A 19,934-nucleotide genomic window follows, 5' to 3' on the forward strand; every position below is an offset into this window, starting at 1 on the left:
TCTGAATGGGAGGGCTGGACGTTTTCATCAACCTGTATATATACAGAGTTAAGGGGCGGGGCAAGGCCTCTGTATTCTCAGCTCTTCTACTGGCTACATTGCCAACAAGAAGAAAAAACCAAACCCGGACGTTAAAAAAAATCGTTTCTTAGAAGGGGGAAATCACTTTTTTAAAAGAGACACAGGTCAGCAATACGAACGCCCACTGCAGCTGCGGCCAGGCCTAGCCTGGCAGGGTCAGGCGCGCGCGATCGGCGGGGGCGGCGGGCGTCCACTGCGCAGGCGCGCACCTGTAGCGGCAGCCCGAGGCCGCGCCCCTCCTCCCTCCGCTCCTCTCCCCTCTCCTCCCGCCGTTCCCTTCTCTCCCCTCCCCGCCTCCCCCCTCCCTTTCCTCTGTCCACCCTCCCTCCATTACCCGCCTCGCCCCTCCGCCCCTCCGCCCCTCCGCCCCTAGCCTCCGCTCCGCCGAGCGAACTGCGCGCCGCTGCGTCATCGCCAGTGGCCGATTTGAATGAGACTTGTCGCAGCGGAGCCGCAGCCGCCACCAAGCGCCGCCACCACAGCCTCCTTTCGCTTCTTTCCCTTCGCAGGCCCTGCCAGACCATCCTCCCTGCGCCACCGCGTCCCCTCGCACCTCGCCATGCCGCTCTACTCCGGTGAGCCCCCTTCCAGCCCTCGCCCCGACCCCGGCCCGACGCCAGGCCGCGGAGTAGGCCGGGCCTTGCAGAGCGGACGGCGGCCAGGCGCGGACGGGGGAGGGCACGGCGGCGGGGCGGGCGGAGGGACTGCGGCGCCGAGATGCCCCTGGCACCTTCCCTCTCCTTCCTAGTTCTGAGCCCTGCGGCGCGTCCGAGCGCTTTACTTCCCGGGCTCTCGGGGGGTGGGGTGGGGTGGGAGCGGGAGTCTGAGATGGGGGAGGCAGCGAGCGCCGTGACTCTGCAGAATAGTTTATGTCGCTGCCTTGGGGTACCGGGAAGGGTGAGGGTGTGTCCCAGGGGACCGGGAGCCAGGCTTTGGGGTGGTGCGATTTCTTCGTCTTTATCAGTGACAGCTGTGGTTGCGAGGCGCGGAAGGAGCAGAAGCCCGAAGTAAATGGATGAAGAGGGACACGGGAAGTTAACCTTCATCGTTCTTGGGGTTTCCCTCAATGACTTCGATTCTCTTTACGTCCTTTCTGCCTTTTGCCCAGCTGCCCCTGTTGCACCCGTTTCAGTTTTATCCCGAATCAGATCGGCAACCTATCTTTTTACTTGGTTTTGTTTTCATCAAATGTTGTACTGGGCTCCTATGTCGCAACCGTGCTGTTTGTTACCTTTGAAAAGTAGATGAATACAAATATCTACGGGTGTCATTTCTTTTTGATTGGCGTTTGATCTGGCTTTTTGAGTGATAGTTCAAAGTACAGGCCAAGAATCACGTTTTTATTTGGCCAATGGGCCTTGCTGTTTCCCAATCTTATTCAAAATGGCACCTAAAATGTATGTGTTGGCTATGGGTGCATGATCCGTTGACCATCTGTGACTCTACTCTGTCCTGATTCCTTTATTTGAGATTCAGCATTTTCAAAGAATATGAATCAAAGGAGTATCTCAAGGTGGATTCTTGGTGGTCTAGAATATTGAATGTATGCTTTAATAATTATTGCCCCCATCCCTTTCTAAAGCTACAGCAATTAACAATAGAATGGCATTTGAAAATACTCTGTGCTATATGGAATTGAGTGGGCATAAAGGTGTAAGCAAACACTTAAACATATATCTGGTCTTTCTCACTCTTACCCACACACATACACACGTAAAACCGACCACTCCCTTTTTTCCCCTCAAATGAATGCCTTACACTCACCAAGTTTCAAATTGAGGGGGCATAAAGGTGTAAGCAAATACTTAAACATAAACCTGGTCTTCCATTGGTCTCTTAAGCACACACATACACACATAAACCCGACCACTCCCTTTTTTCCCCTCAAACATAGATGCCTTACACTCACCAAGTTTCTATTTTAAAAATTGAGTTTCATCTTAAATATTTGATCAGCCTATCTGGCTCTTACCCTCATCTTCAAAATGAGGGAATTGAAGTAGACTTCTAAAATCCCTTCCTTTGAGGGCTCTATATTGAGAATCTGTATTTTCAGTTTGACAGAAAGCCCTGTATAAAAACGAAGGGAGCATTTTAAGTGCTCTATCTAAAGTTTTAGTAGAAAATTATCCAGATTCTTACATAAAGGTAAGGGTCATACCACCCGTGCCCCCACATGTAGCTTTGTTTTATTCTTCAGCATAAATCCTTGGACACTGACTTTATTCCCCTTTGACGGAGAAACAGAAATTTAAACTTGCCCAAGGTTACACAGCTAAATAAATTTCAGGTAGGGTCCTTTCCTTTACTTCTGACAGTTTTGGTTCAGTCCTTTTGGTTGGACTATTGTAATATGTTTCTAAAGGATTTCAATGATTACTGCCATGCCCTTTTCAATCCTTTTCCCCTTCTGCTGCCAAAGTGATCTGATATTCCATACTGGATCAAAGTAACTTTTATGAAAATCATTCAGAGGTTATATATCCTACAGCATGAAGTCTATATGTTTTAGCATGACTTATGTTACTGTCCTTAGGCAGCTTCCAGTTTCATCCATTACTGCTTCCCTTTCACTCCGGGAATTACTTATATCTCAGGATGCACCATGCTTCTTTATGCTTTTGAGTATTTTTCTTGTTTCTTTTACAGGCGTGCTCTTATTCTCTTATTCCTCTGGCTAACACCTGTTTTTTTTCTCTGAGACTCAGCTCATTTATTACTTCTACCAGGAAATCTTTCCTCACTTGTGGAGCCTTATTGTATATTCCTGTAGCATTTATAACATTTATATTGTATTTGTCTTATAGTCTGTTGTTAGAGTTTCTACTAACAGTCTCCTTAGTGCTTGAATGAGTGCTCATTGAATGAGTGCTCAGCGCACTGGTTTTAATTGTGCGATTCTCATTTTAAGGTTTTCAGTGGAAATAGATTGTGTATTCCTGTGTTTATTTCTTCTATATATTTTAAAAGTTAATTATTTTGTGAGACTGATTGAAGTTTTATTTATTTTTTAGTGATTTGGTTTTATCTTTGGCTTCTTCACTTAATATTTGAGCATTTCTTGCTCAGAAACCTCCTCTTTCAATTCTCTCACACCTTTCTTTACTTCTTATAATTCAGAATCTGTATTCCGTAACCTGTTCTAAATGTGCTTTGCTCTCCTAAGAATTTTTGTTTCCTTTCTCTGTCTTTCTAATCTTTCTTTCTCCTCTTTTTAAATAGTGTGTACTAAATAGTGATTATTTAACTAAATACATTCTTGAGGTCCATGAACCCTATTTTTGAAGATATTTTATTGTGAACATCATATTTTCCAGAGACTATTGGAGTTGGATTCAGAATATTTGGGTATTTACTAACAAGTTTTGTGACATGAGGAAAGCTGGCAGTTTTTCTTAAGATTCATTTTCCTTATTTATCAGATGAGGTGTTGAATTAGATCCATAAGTTTCATTGAGTACTTTGCGTGCAAGTTTCTCTTGATTAGTTGGGCATTATGAGGATAAAAAGATGAAAGATATTCTATAACTTTCAAGAACTAGCCTAATAGATTATTCTCTAGGGATCATTTCCATTTGAAATCTTAATATTTTGTGATTGAAAAAAATAAATTATGTTTGTTTTTTTTTTTGCAGTTACTGTAAAATGGGGAAAGGAGAAATTTGAAGGTGTAGAGTTGAATACTGATGAACCACCAATGGTGTTCAAGGCTCAGCTTTTTGCACTGACTGGAGTCCAGCCAGCCAGACAGAAAGTTATGGTGAAAGGAGGAACGTTGAAGGTAAAATTTAGCTTAAAATTTCATTATATACTATTATATGATTTATTATATAGTGTATGTGTTAGTATTACTTATATTAATTAACACCAGAAAATGTTTAGTGTTCATTTATCTTTGGAGATAGTTTTTATTTGGGGAGAATGTCATCTATGGGATTGAAACTGCCTTATTCATCTTATTGGAAGGGAGGACTATTATAGCTATTTCAAAACGCTGTGTGATGAAAGGTTCATTATAATTTTTAATTTAAAATGTATTATATCAAGAGATAAGTGTAGTGAGGTACATTCCATATATCTTTATTTATTTATTTTTACTGTGAGGATATAGTAAAATATATCTAAAGTAAAAAAAGTCTTATAGTAAAAAAGTTTTGTTTAGACTAACATAAAATTTATTTTTATAACATAAAATTTATTTTTATTTCCTTGGTATTTTTCTGTTATAGGGATGGAATATTTTATCTCTGTCAAAAATATGGAACAGTAGTTTAGATTTTTTTTTTAAGCTACTGAAGAATGTATTTCTGTGTATGAATTTGAACGTAGAAATTCAAAGCCCTTCAGCATCCTTATCAAAGGCCCAGTTCTGGAATACTGGTAAACTGTTAATTTTGCCATTGGCTGTTCTTCTCGCTTCTTGCTTATTAAAGAAGAGCCTCTTTATTTTAAGACTACTATCTAACTCTTATTTGGAGATGGAAGAAAAAATTTTTGTTTAAAAAGAAAGGAAACCTAATTTTTCATTTAGTTTCCTCGGAGTGATCACACTTACTACAGTTATTGTTACCAGCATTGTTGAAGGGCTGCAAAGAAGATATTTTCTCTTTTATTGTTTATAATACTGTATATATGTTTGTGTGTTTACGTGCATGTATATGTATATAGTTTTTTAAAAATATGTTCTTCCTTTGAAGAAATGCTGAAGACTTAAATATTTAGCTTTAGAGGTAAAATCAGGGTAACCCTGTGTGCCAGGCAGTTATATGGATGTTGGTGAAAAACTTGTTCCCCCCAGGTTGCAGAATGAGTCTTTGCTCATTAGTCAAATTGGTAACCTAATTTGTGCTGAACCCTGTACTGGGAGCTGTGGAGAATTAGAAAAATGCTAATTAAATGAAAGCATGGCTACTAATAGCTACATTTATTGAGTACATATTTTTGTGCCAGGGCTTTTATACATTTTCTTTAATTCTTAAATGCATGTATTATCCATATTTTATAAATGAGTATCTGAACTTCAGAAAGGTTAAGTAGCATCTAGTAATACACCTTAGTTTAGTGAAAAAAGTGTGTAGTTTACAAGTTAAGCAGATCTAGGTTCACTTGTCACCTTTGTTTGACTCTGGTAAATGGTTGGAGGGGACATGTATATTTATCATTCCTTATGATTAACATTAACAGTCCTGAAACTAAGCAGAACCTTTAGGAAGTTCTGCTCTACTTTTATGCTTGGTGACCAAAGACATAATTAGTGACATCACTGAAGGGGAGAAAAGCACATTGAATGCCTTTGTGAAAAGAAACGAGTAATAGGGCATTGACTTAATTCTGTGAAGGCAAGAGCTTAACTTCTGTGAAGGGAAGAACTTAATTACAGTGAAACCAAATAGTCTATGGATCAGCCATAGCATTAAAAAAAAAAATCTTGGTTTTATTGAATGCATTGTAGTAAAAGTATTTTGTTAATTGCCTCATAAATATGAAATTTAGGACTTGAGAAACATTTGTGGACATGCAACTTTATTTATTTATTATGGGTCAGTTTGCCTGGAGTAATTTTGGTATACTCAGTTACTCATCATTATTTCACATAAGCTGATTATTAGCTTTGCTGGTTCTAAACATGCAAAATTAGGATCTGTCAAGAATTTTTCAATACTTTCGGTGCTGTCAAGTTTACTATCTTCCAGATGGTCATTTTTTTAGTGTACTTTAAGCAACTGTTAAGACGTACTAGCTTTAGACTTGTCTGTGTTTATTTTTTAGAAGTGTTTTTTGTTGCAGTAATTTTAAATAAAATCTGCATACAGAATAAATTTTGTTTTGAGGTAGCTTAAAATTTAGTGAATTATGTATGTTTGGATTGTACAGAGGTGGTTGAATGTTTTTTATTTGTCTTTAAAACAGGATGATGACTGGGGAAACATCAAAATAAAAAATGTAAGTATTAATTTAACACTTATTTTAATGCAGTTTCCTAAATATTACCCTATAGTAATTCCAGATGCCTTTTTCCCCAAATGTATATCAAGTTGTTCCAACACCATTTATTAAAAATACTTTCCTTTTACTGTTGACTTGCCATGGTGTCATTCTTGAAAATTGAATGTAGATTTATTTTTGGATTCTTGTTTCAGTGATCTGTTTGATCAGACTTATACTATCACATAGTTTGGTTACTAAACTATTATAATAAGTAAGTCTTGAAATAACATAGTGTAAGTTACCCAACTTTTTCTTTCGTTTTCAAGAATATTTTAGCTATTCTATCTTCTTTGTATTTCTTTATAGATTAGAACAGATTTGTCTGTTTCTCTAAATTTTGTGATTTTATTTTGAGATTGCATTTAATTTGTAGTTCAATTTGGGGAGAATGAACATTTTAATAATATTGACTGTTAAAATCCTTGTACGTGGTGTACTCCCTATTTATTTTGGTCTTTATTTTCCCTTAGCAAAATTTTGTAGTTTGCATGTTTTTAAATTAGATCCTTGGAACTTAATTTATCTTGATGCCATTGAAAAATGATAGAATATAAAAATACAGTTTTTTTTTTTGTTTTAAAGCTTATTTTCAGCATGTGACCTTGCTAAAACACTTACTAGTTCTGGTAATTTTTTTTGGAAATTCCTTGGGGTTTTCTGCATACATTGGCATATTATCTGCAAATAAGGATGGTGCCTTCCTTTTCAATCTTGATGACTTCTATTTGTTTTTCTTGCTTTATTTCACTGGCCGAGGCTTCTAAATATGGTGTTGAATAGGAGTAATTTGAATGGACATCTTTGTCTTGTCCTAGTTTACAAAGGCTTCTTATTACAAGTGGTTGTTTCTTGTCAAATTCTTTTTCTCCTTCTTAGTAAGATGACCATGGTTTTCTTTATTTTGGTAATGGGGTTAGGTTCATTGATTTTTAACTTTACATTCCTGGGATCTGCAGTTCTTGAACTTTTTTGTGTGACCCTTTTCATTCTTAAATATTATTGTGGATCCCAAAGAGCTTGTGTATATTTGAGTTATATCTATTTATATTTACCATTTTAGAAATTAAAACTAAGAATTTTTAAACTACCTAAAAACAGTAATAAACCCATTACATGTGTATTTCATATTTTTTGAATGTTTTCCAGATGTAATTTAGTTGCAAAAAAAAAGTTGCAATAAACAGCATATGATAGCACGTCAGTTACCTTTAGTACATTAAAATATATCTGTTTTGCTTGGCTGGATCTTATGCTCATACATAATTGGTCATGCATTGGTCATTTGGAAAATATTGGTTTACTGAATAATTTAGATTTTACTTATATTGACTTTTTTCATTATATAGTATTCACACAATTGCATTTGTTAATATCATTATCAATCTCATCAGAAAAGTTTTTAAGTTTTTATGTACTGGAAACCTGTCAGTCTCACAGTGGCAGATTCAAAATTCTAATTTTTACTTGAAAGTACTAATTTTGTCAATGGCAACAAAAAATGTCATCATTTCTCCTTGAAGTGACGGACATATTTTGTTCATTTTTTTTTTTTTTGAGAAAATGTTTGCTAAATACCCATGTCTAAAAAACCATACTTTGTCAGTTTCAAGTAAAAATGGTATTCCATAAATAAAGCAGATAATCCAGTTTGCAACTCAAACATTTGCACAAGTGCTTATCCTAAAGACAGCTATCATACTTCGGTATGCAACAGCATAAGTTTTTTATGGGTACTTCTCATTCCATAATATAGAATATCGAAAAGATAGTTATTCAGAGGTTGAGATTTAATAAAATTAATCAGTTTTGCTACTTTATTTTAATGCTATTTTCTTGATACTGGCTAAGCTGCAGAGAGTTTTAGCTATTATTGCTTTTGCTTCATCAGTACAGATGTTAACACTGTACAGATTCTTTCGCTGACTCTGAAAGAATCTCAGGGATCCATAGGAGATGTCAGACCACACTTTTGAAAACTACAACCTTGAATAAACCTACTAAATCTTTTATAGACATACCTTGTTTATTGTGCTTCGTTTTATTGTACTAGGCAGATAGTGTGTTATTTTACAAATTGAAGTTTGTGTACTGAACAAGTCTGTTGGCACCATTTTTCCAACAGCATGTGCTCTCTGTGTCTCTATGTCACATTTTGGAAATTCTCGCAATATTTCATACTTTTCATTATTATAGCTGCTATTATCTGTGATTTGTGATCTTTGTTGTTGCTATTATAATTGTTTTGGGGTGCCACAAATTGTACCCATATAAGAAACGACTACCTTAATTAATGAACGTTGTGTGTGTTCTCACTGCTCCACTGGCTGTCCATTCTCTTGTTTCTTCCTCTTTCTGGATCTCCCTATTCCCTGGGACACAACAATATTGAAATTAGGTCTGTTAATAACTCTACAATGGCCTCAAGTGAAAGGAGGAGTCACATACCTCTCACTTCAAATCAAAAGCGAGAAATGATTAAACTTAGAGAGGAAGGCATGTCAAAAGCCAAGAGAGGCCAAAAGCTAGGCTTCTTGAGCCAAACGCTTAGCCAAGTTGCGAATGCAAAGGAAAAAATTTTGAAGGAAATTAAAAGTGCTACTCCAGTGAATGCATGAATGATAAGAAAGCAAAACAACTTTATTGCTGATACCGAGAAAGTTTTAGTGGTCTGAATAGAAGATAAAACCAGCTGCAAATTCGCTTCAGCCAAAGCCCAACCCAGAGCAAGGCTATAACGCTCTTCAGTTCTTTGAAAGTTTAGAGTGGTAAAGGAGCTGCAAAAGGAAAGTTTGAAGCCAGCAGATGTTGGTGCATGAGGTTTAAGAAAAGAAGCTGTCTCTGTAACATAAAAGTGGAAGTTGAAGCTGCAAGTGCTGATGTAGAAGCTACAGCAGGTTATCCAGAAGATCTAACTAAGATAATTGATGAAGATCTAACTAAGATAATTATCTAACTAAGATAATTGATGAATAAAACAGCAGATTTTCAACGTAGACAAAAGAACCTTCTGTTGGAAGAAGATGCCATCTAGGACTTTCATAGCTAGAGAGAAGTCAGTGCCTGGCTTCAAAGGACTGGCTGACTCTCTTGTTAGGGACTAATATAGCTGGTAACTTTTAAGTTGAAGCAGATGCTCATTTACCATTCTGAAAATCCTGGGACCCTTAAGAATTTTGCTAAATCTACTCTGCCTGTACTCTAGAAATGGAACAACAAAGCCTGGACAACAGCATATCTGTTTGTAACATGGTTTACTGAATATTTTAAGCCCACTGTTGATACCTGCTGCTTTCAAAATATGACTGCTCATTGACAGTGTGCCTGGTCACCCAAGAACTCTGCTGGATATGTATAGCAGAATGAATGTTGTTTTCATGCCTGGTAACACATGATCCATTCTGCAGCCCGTGGATCAAAGAGTGATTTCAACTTACAAGTCTTATTATTTAGGAAATACAGATCACAAGGCTATGGCTGCCATGGATAGTAATTCCTCTGATGGATCTGGGCAAAGTTAATTGAAAACTTTCTGGAAAGGATTCACCATTCTAGGTGTTGTTAACAACATTTGTGATTCGTGGGAGGAAGTCAAAATAGCAGTATTTACAGGTGTTTGGAAGAAGTTGATTCTAACCCTCATGGATGACTTTGAGGGGTTCAAGGCTTCAGTAGAGGAAGTAACTGCAAATGTTGTGGCGATCCCAAGAGAGCTAGAATTAGAAGTGGAGCCTGAAGATATGACTGAATTTGGCAAGTCATAAAACTTTCATGGATGAGGAGTTGCTTCTTATGAATGAGACAATTATTTCTTGAGGTGGAATCTACTCCTGGTGAAGATGCTGTGAACACTGTTAAAATTACAATAAAGAATCTAGAATGTTATGTGAACTTAGTTTACAAAACAGTGGCAGGATGTGAGAGGATTGACTCCAGTTTGAAAGCAGCTCTGTGGGTAAAATACTATCAAATAGCACTGCATGCTACAGAGAAATCTTTTATGAAAGGAAGAGTCAATGAGGCAGAAAACTTCACTGTTTGTCTTATTTTAAGAAATTGCCACAGTCATCCCAACCTTCAGCAGCCACCACCCTGATCAGTTAGCAGCTATCAGCATTGAGAAGGCAAGACCTTCTACCACCAAAAAAAATGAGGACTCTCTGAAGGCTCTGACGACAGTTAGCATTTTTAGAAATAAAGTATTTTTAAATTAAGGTATGTACTTTTTTTTTCTTTTTATGCTGTATGGTGGGATCACATTTCATAATTTTTCCATGTGAGTATCTGTTAGTGCAGCACCATTTTGTTGAGTTTTTTGTTTGTTTGGGAAGTGCATGAACTGGAACCCGAACCCTGGACTCCTGCATGGCAGGCAAGAATTCTACCACTGAACTGCCCTTGCACTCCCTGTACATTGTTTTTTTAGACATATGCTATTGCACACTGCAGTATACTGTAACTTTAATATGCACTGTAAAACCAGAAAATTCGTGTGACTTGCTTTATTGAGATTTTTGCTTTATTGTAGCAATCTGGAACCAAATCCACAATATCTCTGAGGTATGCCTGTATTATATCTTTCATGAATTGCTGGATTTAAATTTTGATATATGTTCATGAGAGACATTAATCTGTAATTTTATTTTCTTGTATTATGTGTCTTCTTGATGAATTGACCTTTTGTCATTTCAAAATGTCTTTCTTTATCCCTGCTAATATTCCTTGTTCTGAGATATTCTTTGTTTGCTCTTAATATAGTCGCTACACACTGCTTCTATTATTTGCATTTTATATATTTTTCTGTCATTTTAATTCATGTATCTTTGTACTTAAAGTGGATTTTTTTTTTTTTTTTAACATGGGTAGGCACTGGGACCCGAACCCGGGTCCTCTGGCATGGCAGGTGAGCATTCTTGCCTGCTGAGCCACCATGGCCCAAAGTGGATTTTTTTAAAAGACAGTGTATAGTTGGGTCTTGCCCTTTAATTTGACAATCAGCCTTCTGAGCATTAAGACCATGTATCTTCAATATACTTATTATTATGTTTGGATTTAAAGCTACCATTTGCTATTTGTTATCTGTCTTATCTATTCCCTTTTTCTTTTTGTGTGATTGGGTTGAGTGTTTTTCTTGTTTTTATCCTTGTTATACCTCTGTTTTGTTATTTATGCTTTCATAACCACTTTATTGAGATCTAATTCTCATACCACAGAATTTACTCTGTTAAAATATGAAATTCAGTGAGTTTCAGTATACTCAAAGAGTTGGACAGCCATTACCATTATCCAATTTTAGACCATTGTCATCATTCCAGGAAAAGATCTGTATCCATTAGCAACTACTCATCATTCTCCCCTCCAACAGTCCCCAAGATTCTTTAGGTAAAAAATATGTTCATAATAGTATTAAGTTGTTATTTACCTTTTCCGATGTTATTTATGAATGTCCAGTGGAATTTTTCAGAGGCTACATAATGTGTGGTATTACAACAGATTGAATGCAGAAGCAAATGTGAAAATTCACATTTCTTCAAATGTGTCTTCTCTTAGCTAGACATTAAAGAGATTTGAAAAAATGTAAAACAGTATTATCCTTAACTACTTTGTTTTCTAAAACAATGATCTTTTATACAAAAAGTTCTTTACATTAACATTAAATGTGTTTATTATTTTTAAAAGAATGAATGAAGATCATTAACATTTCTCAGTTTTCATTTCTAATGTAATTTTTTTAATGCAATTTTATTGAGATATATATTCACGTAACATATAATACAAATTGTCCAATCAGTAATTCACATTGTCATCATAGAGCTGTGCATTTGTCATCACAATAGATTTTTTTTTTTTTTTTTAGAGAGAGGGAGGAAGGGAAGGAAAGACAGAGAGAAGGAAGGAAGGATAGAAGGAAGGAAAGGAAACATCTTTAAACATTTTCTTGTTTTATTGTATTTTGTTTGTTTGTTTGTTTTTTACATGGGCTGGGGCCGGGAATCGAACCGAGGTCCTCCGGCATGGCAGGCAAGCACTTTTGCCCGCTGAGCCACCGCGGCCCGCCCCACAATAGATTTTTAAAAAATTTTGTTACTGTATAATATAACATATTCATGCACAGCAAAGAAATTTAAAAACAATAGTTTTCAAAGCACTCTTCAATAAGTAGTACAGGACAGATCCCAGAGTTTGTTTTGAGCTACCATAGCATCCTCTCAGGTTTTTCTTCCTAGCTGCTCCAGAATATAGGTGGCTAGAAGGAGTAAATTTTTTTGTTTTATCATCACAACTGACTTTTTTTTTTTCTTTATTGTGAAAAATAACATGTATACAGAAAAGCAATATATTTCAAAGCACATTACAACAGTTAGTTGTAGAACGGATTTCAGAGTTTGATATGGGTTACAGTTCCACAATTTTAGGTTTTTACTTCCACCTGTTCTAAGATACTAGAGACTAAAGAAAATATCAATATAATGATTCAGCAAGTATATTGTTAACCCTACCATCTCTGTATAACTCCACCATCACCTTGATCTTTCTCCCACTTTTTAGGGATATTTGGGCTATGCCCGTTCAGAGTTTTTCATGTTGGAAGGGGCTGTCAGTAATATGGGATAGGGAGATGGAAACTAGCTGATGTTCTGGAAAAGCTGAGCCCTCTAAGTTTCAGGACTTACCTGGTCCAGAGACCCATCTTGAGATTGTAGGTTTCAGAAAAGTTACATTAGTGCATAGAACCTTGTAGAATCTTACATACTGCCCTAGGTGTTCTTTAGGATTGGCTGGAATGGTTTTGGTTGGGGTTTGGCGAGTTATGATAGGTAGCGGTGTCTAACTGAAGCTTGTGTAAGAGTGACCTGCAGAGTAGCCTCTCGACTCTCTTTGAACTCTCTCAGCCACTCGTACTTTATTAGTTATTCTTCTCTTCCTCTTTTTGCTCAGGATGAAATTATAGATCCCATGGTGTCAGAGCTGGCCTCATCCTTGGGAGTCATCTTTCATGCCACCAGGGAGATGTTCACCCCTGGATGTGATGTCCTATGTAGAGGGGAGAGCAGTGATTTCACTTACAGAGTTGGGCATAGAGAGAGTGAGGCCACATCTGAGCAACAAAAGAGGTCATCCAGAAGTAACTCTTAGCCATACCTATAGGTCGGCCAAGCTTCTCCGCTACCTACATAAGCTTCACAAGAGTAAGCCTCAAGATCAAGGGCTTGGCCTAATATTTGGGTGTCCTTAATGTTTGACACAGTATCAGGGGATGGTAAAGTTTAATAGTTTCATATTTTTTCTCCCATCCATCAAGGGACTTTTTTTTTTTTTTTTTTTGGCATGGGCAGGCACTGGGAATCGTGTCAATACTTTTTGATTATCTGCTTAATATATTGTAGGATGTAACCAGGAGTTACATTAACCTATACAGGATTAAAGGCCCTTATTCTTGTTCTTGGCTCCCTGTGTTTTGATTATTCAAGTGAGCTATCCAGACAGAATGAACTAGTTAGATTATGTTCTGCAGAAAATTTAGGTTCCAGACAAAATAAACCTTTCTTCCTTTGGTCTCAAAAAGTAGATATGGTTCTAAAATATAGACAATGTCTTCCTTACTCCTGTGTTCTGAATTACCTTAATCCCAACCTGATTGGCTTCATTCTTATCTCTGGATACCAGGTTATATATATATAAAACAGCCTCTCAAAATCCAGAATTAATAATTAGCGCTCCAAACTAAATGTGTCTGTTATAAGAGCTTACAATCTAAGCCCCTGTATTCTTATAAACATTTTCTAAAGGAGACCATACAATAATTTTCGTTCATTTCTGTCTTATTTTGCCCCACCAAATGTCCCCACAGGTTCATTCACATTGTTGCATGCCTCCCTACTTCATTCCTTTTTGTTTAACAGGGAAACATCAGCAGTACCACAATAGCAGCAGGGGTAAATAATGAGGGGAAGAACAAGAGTTAAGGGAAGGTTTAGATTTCCTGTTTGGTGAGGGTGTGTTTTTTGGTTATCTTTCTCTTGGGAACAATGAAATTATCTAAAATTGAGAGTGTTGATGGACTGTGGACTTTGAGCATTATACATGATGCCTAGTGAGTGCAGGTGACTGAAGGATGCACTGACTGAGAAGTAGATTGGTGAATGATGATGTATACATATGATCGAATACTGTGCTGCATCACAATAGATTTATGAACAGTATCATTACTCCTGAAAAAGTAAAAATAAGAATAAAGGTAAAAATAAAGGGCAGGCAACAGTGGTTCAGTGGCAGAGTTCTTGCCTGCCATGCCAGAGACCCGGGTTAGATTCCTGGTGCCGCCCATGTTAACAACAACAACAACAAAGTAAAAATAAAGGTAAGAAAAAATACCTAAAACATCTCATACCCTGCCTACTCCCCTATTTGTTTTTTTTTTTCCTCATCTGTTCATACACTGAGTAAAGGGAATATCAGTCACAAGGATTTCACAGTCACACGTCACACCTTAAAAGCTCTATAGTTATTCAGTCAAATTCAAGAATCAAGGCTACTGGATTACAGTTCATTAGTTTCAGGTATTTCTCCCTGGCTACTCCAGTACACTTGGAGTATATTGGAAAAAGTATGTTGACAAGGGTTGTCTATATACTGCATAAGAATAACCTCCAGAATGATCTCTTGACTCTGTTTGAAATGTCTCTGCCACTGAAACTTTGTTTCATTTCTGTTCCCCTTCGTGGTCAAGAAGGCTTTCTCAATGGCACCATGTCTGGGCCTGGCCTATCCCTGGGAGTCATGTCCCACATTGCTGAGGAGATTTATACCCTTGGGAGACATGTTCATTTGGGGGCAGAGACAGTGAGTTTACCTGTAGAGTTGGCTTAGAGAGAGAGATACCATACATGAGCAACAAAAGAGGTTCTGTGCAGGTGGCTCTTAGCATAATCCTAAGTATTAGCTTGTCCTTTGCAGGAGTAAGTTTCATAAGGGTAAGACCCAAGATTGAGGGCCTGGTCCATCAAATTCACAGTGCCCAAATGATTGTGAGAATGTCTGGTCTTCCCCAAGTGAGGAAGTTTAATATTTAATATTTCCTTTTTCCCCAGTCCCTCAATGGGATTTTGCAAATACTTTTTAATTTTCTGCCCAGATTATTCTGGGATGTATTGGAGCATCACACCAATATATACAAACCATCAAGATCTCACTTTCTATTCAAGGTTCGATGTAGTTATTTATGGTGTTTGAATAAGCTAACCATCTAATATGATAAATATTGATAGATAAAACCCATGTAAGAAAAGCTCTTGATATTTAAGAGTGTAAACCAGGGGTCATCAAACTATTAACTGTGGGCCAAATCAAAACAGCAAGGGTATGTTACAGAGAGTGTATGTAGCACACAAAGTCAAAAATATTTACGTGACCCTTAACTGAAAATGTTTGCTGATCCCAGTATAAAGTGTTCTAAGATGAAGTGTTTTTGAATTGCTGCTCTAGGATTTACAGTGTATATCTTTAATTTACCATTGTCGGCCTTCAAGTAAGAAGCAGTTTCACTTTATAAGAGTCTTACGGTATACTTCCATTTCCCCATTTCTATCTTTTGTGCCATTGTTGTGATATAGTTTACTTCTATATATGTTGTAAACTCCATAGTGCACTACCATTATTTTTGTTTTAAATAGTCTTTTTCTTTTTAGACTTTTATTATAGTAACATATATACAACTCAGAATATCCTATTTTAACCACTTTCAAATGTACAATTCAGTAGTATTGATTACATTCACAATAGTAATAGTGCTGTCATCATCAACATCCTTTACCCCAACTTTTCAACCTCAAACAGAAACTGTATGTTAAGCAATAACTCTTCCCCTCGCTCCCAGTAACATGTAATCTGCTGTTTTTTCTATGAATTTACTTATTCCAGTAATTTTATATAAGCAAGATCATACAATGTTTGTCTTTTTGTGATATTTCATTCACTATGATGCCTTCAGGGTTTATCATGTTATAGCATGTATCAGAACTTTTTTTACAGTTGAATAATATTTCAGTTTGCAAATATACTGGTTTTTGTTTATCCATTCCTCTGTTGAGGGATGTGCCAGTTTGAAAATATTATGTACCTAGAAAAGCCATGTTTTAATCCTAATCCAGTCTTGTGGGAGCAGCCATTTCTCTGAATCGTGATTCAACACTGCAGGCTGGAACACTTGATAAGAATATCTCTGTGAAGAAGTGACATGCCCGATTGTGGGTATTACCTTTTAGTACATGGAGATGTGACTCCCCCCATTCCAGGTGGGTCTTGATGTGTTTACTGGAATCCTTTAAAAGAGGAAACATCTTGGAGAGAGTCAGAAATGCAGAAGCCTTAGAGCTGACAGAGAGAAATTACAGAAACTTAAGAGTAGAGTTGACACAGAAGCTGACACTTGGAGGTCAGAGACATAGATGTTTGGGGATGCTTGGAGCCCAGCAGACGTTGCCATGAGATGCTAAGCAAGCCAGAACCTGGAGAGAGGCAAGGGAAGCCAAGAGATGAAAGCCAGCCCTGGAGGAGCAAGGTGTGTAACCCCTGTAGGAACTGAGACTGAAAGCAGCGGAGTCCAGGATCAAGGGACCAGCAGATGCCAACCATATGACTACCGAGCTAACAAGTGTTCCTGACCCATTGGCCTTCCTTGAATTAAGATATCTTTCCCTGGATACCTTAGTTTGGACAATTTTATAGGCTTAGAACTGTAGACTTGTAGCTTATTGAATTCTCCTAGACTTGTTCACCAACATGTTGGTCAGCACGTATGAGAAATTAGGTTATTCCTCTCTTAAGTTCCACTTCTAGGATAATAACATTAGGCACCCCAGTTTTCTTGAATGCAGCAGTTGTTTCTGTGACCATTGGAGTATTTGAAGTGCACCCAGTGCACTCGCATCTTAGGACATTACTTCTCCAGATACGAAAGTTGTTTGCTGTTAAAAGCTGCACACTGCTTTTGTCTTTTGAACTGTACTGTGTCTTCATATTTCATTCCACCCTCAGTCAGTGCTAGGGCAACAAGCACTAGAGCTCTCCCAAGACCTGCAACACAGTACAATGCAGCCACCAGGTTCTTCACAAAATTTAATTTTTACAAGACTTAATCAGTCACCAACAGTTTGGTTGGATGATGTGCATTATCATCAAAAGGCCAATCAAGAACATGGATGCCGTCTTTTTCCACAGGAGCAGTGTTATAAATTGCATCACATACTTTACTATTGTAGTAACTACATACTTCTTAAGTTCCTTTGTAAATTTGCCTAAGGTTGTATTGGTTGGATTGTGTGTAACTTCCACAGGAGCTGAGCGGTTCATTTGAACCATGTTAATTTAGTTAAAAAACACTCAATAGGGCTGTGAAAGAATCTAAAAAATTGAATACAGAAATGAAGTAAAGAAACAGAATTCTACTTCAGTATACTCTACTTGAAATTCTCAGTGCTTTGAGAAAGAAATTCAGAGTAATGGGAAATGAAATGAACCTCCTAACAAGAAGCAGCAGTTCTTCAGTCCAGTAATACTGAGGCAGTAATAAAGACGTGTACTGAGGTTTACCCCACATGGGTGAGAACTCTTATAAAATGCCCTGCAGATTTCAATTCAACACTTCTATATCCACTCCTATGGGGATTTCTTGGTGGAATAGTCATGAGTTTCTACAGTTCACTTGTCTGCATAGAGGTTGTACTGTGCCTGGCAGTAATCTCCGCTGCCCTTCAGAAACTCAATAAATGTATGACCAAGAGCACCTAAGAACTGAGGAATATGTTTGCTCATTGAAGATTATAGTCTAATCACGTAGCCAGTCACCAGGCAGTGAAACAGGCAGCTTCAGCTGTGGGGTGAGGGGGCTGTGGTTATTGTGGGGTAGCACCAGGTTCTACCGTACAGTGAGTGGCTCTGAGGAGAGTGTGTCACTGAGCAGTCCGTAGCTAAGAGAGCTAGTACATGTGCTGAGGCCATCTTCATTTTTTGAAAGGGGTATTTGGTAGGTATAGAATTTTAGATTCATATTTGTTTTCATTTTCTAGGCTGCTTAAGCAAATACCATGAAATGGGTCAGTTAAACAATGAGAATTTGTTTGCTTATGGCTTGGAGGCTGGGAAAATATCCAGATCTTCAGGGTGATGCCTTCTGTCCAAGATTGGTATTCTGGGGCTGGCTGCAGCGATTCTTGGTCCTTAGCTTGTCACATGGCAGTGTACATGGCGGCCTCTTTGACCTCTCTGTTCTGTTCCAGGTTTCATTGATTTCGACTTCTGGCTTTCTCTCTCTCATGTCTGAATTCATTCTGTTTATTAAGGACTCTGGTAATAGGATTAAGACCATTCTGGGCTACAAACACCGTAAATGAAGTAACCTCATAAAAAAAAATTCTACTTACAATGAGTTCTCACCCACAGGAATGGATTAAGTTTAAGAGCATGTTTTTCTTCAAACCATCACAACACTTTTTCTTTCAAACCCCAAGATTCAATCCCCATCTTCTGACTGGCATAGTTGCTATTATTCTTACTTTTTTTCTCTGAATGTAGTGAGCTGTGTTTTTTTCCCTGAATGCTTTTGAGATTTTCTTATTGTGGGTTTCAGCATTTTAATTGTGATATGAACTTTCTTTATATTCTGCTTGAGCTCCTTGGATCTTTGGGTTAGATTTCCTTAAATTTGGAAAAATTTTAGCTATTATTTCTTTAAATATTTTTTGTCCCTCTTTCTCTTTCTCTCTCTCTCTCTCTTTTTTTTTTTTGGCATGGGCAGGCTCTGGGAATTGAACCAATAACTATATTCCTATATTCCTATATTCCATGGTTTAACATAGGGGTCACTGTTTGTATAGTGTAGTTTCATGGATTAAAAAAAAATTTCTGTCATTACCATATGTATAATATAACATTTCCCCTTTTAACCTCATTCAGATATGTTGTTCAGTGCTATTAATTATGTTCAAAATGTTGTGCAACCATCACCACCATCCATTACCAAAACATTTCCATCATTCCGAATAGGAGTTCTGTGTGTTTTTTTTTGAAGAGAAAATAAAAATAAAAGTAAAAACACCCCAAACATCCCAAACCCCCATCCCCATTGTTTATTTATTTTTTGTCTTTTTTTTTCTTATTCATCTGTCCTTACACTGGATAAAGGAGGTGTCATTCACAAGGTTTTCACAATCACAGGGACAGACCTACAAGTTCTATAGGTAGTTATTCACTCATCTTCAAGAATCAAGGCTACTAGATTACAGTTCACCAGTTTCAGGTATTTATCTCAGCTACTCCAATACAACAAAAACTGAAAAGGGGTATCTACATATTGTGTAAGAATGACCTCTTGACTCTGAAATCTCTCAGCCCCTGAAACTTTAAAAAGTCTTTCTCAATCCCACGATGTCAAAGCCAAGCTCATTCTCTGGAGTCATGTCCACATTGCCAGGGTTTACACCCCTGGGAGTCATGTCCCATGTAGAGGGGAGGGCAGTGAGTTCATCTGCAGAGTTGGCTTAAAGAGAGATGCCACATTTGAGCAACAAAAGAGGGAGAACCTTCAGCTTTGTGGATACTTGCTTTCTTCTTTCTGGAGTAAATACCTAGGAATGAAAATGCTTGGTCGGATGGTAAGTATATGATTAACCTTATAAGAAAACTGCCAAACACTTCTCCAAAGTGGTTGATTCATTTTATGTTCCACTGAGCAATGTATGAGAGTTCAGATTGCTCCATATTATTACTAATATTTGATGCTGTCAGTCTTTTTTATTATAATCTGGTCAGTATTTAGTGATATTGTGGTCTTCGTTTGCATTTCTCTGTTGATTAATGATGGTGAATAG

General features: G+C 37.4%; 1 protein-coding gene across 1 annotated transcript in view; it reads left to right on the forward strand.

Annotated features, from left to right (window-relative positions):
• The first annotated feature begins 315 nt into the window (after positions 1-315).
• The window catches only part of USP14 (ubiquitin specific peptidase 14), a 78,335-nt gene continuing 58,716 nt past the window's right edge, over positions 316-19,934 (forward strand). Inside the window, exons 1-3 of the mRNA XM_077135848.1 lie at positions 316-656; positions 3,717-3,862; positions 5,992-6,024. Of these exons, the coding sequence (XP_076991963.1) occupies positions 512-656; positions 3,717-3,862; positions 5,992-6,024 (324 nt within the window). The 5' untranslated portion in view covers positions 316-511. The remainder of the gene's footprint in view (positions 657-3,716; positions 3,863-5,991; positions 6,025-19,934) is intronic.

Source organism: Tamandua tetradactyla, chromosome 18 (genome assembly GCF_023851605.1).
Source record: "Tamandua tetradactyla isolate mTamTet1 chromosome 18, mTamTet1.pri, whole genome shotgun sequence".
NCBI classification, from domain to species: domain Eukaryota; kingdom Metazoa; phylum Chordata; class Mammalia; order Pilosa; family Myrmecophagidae; genus Tamandua; species Tamandua tetradactyla.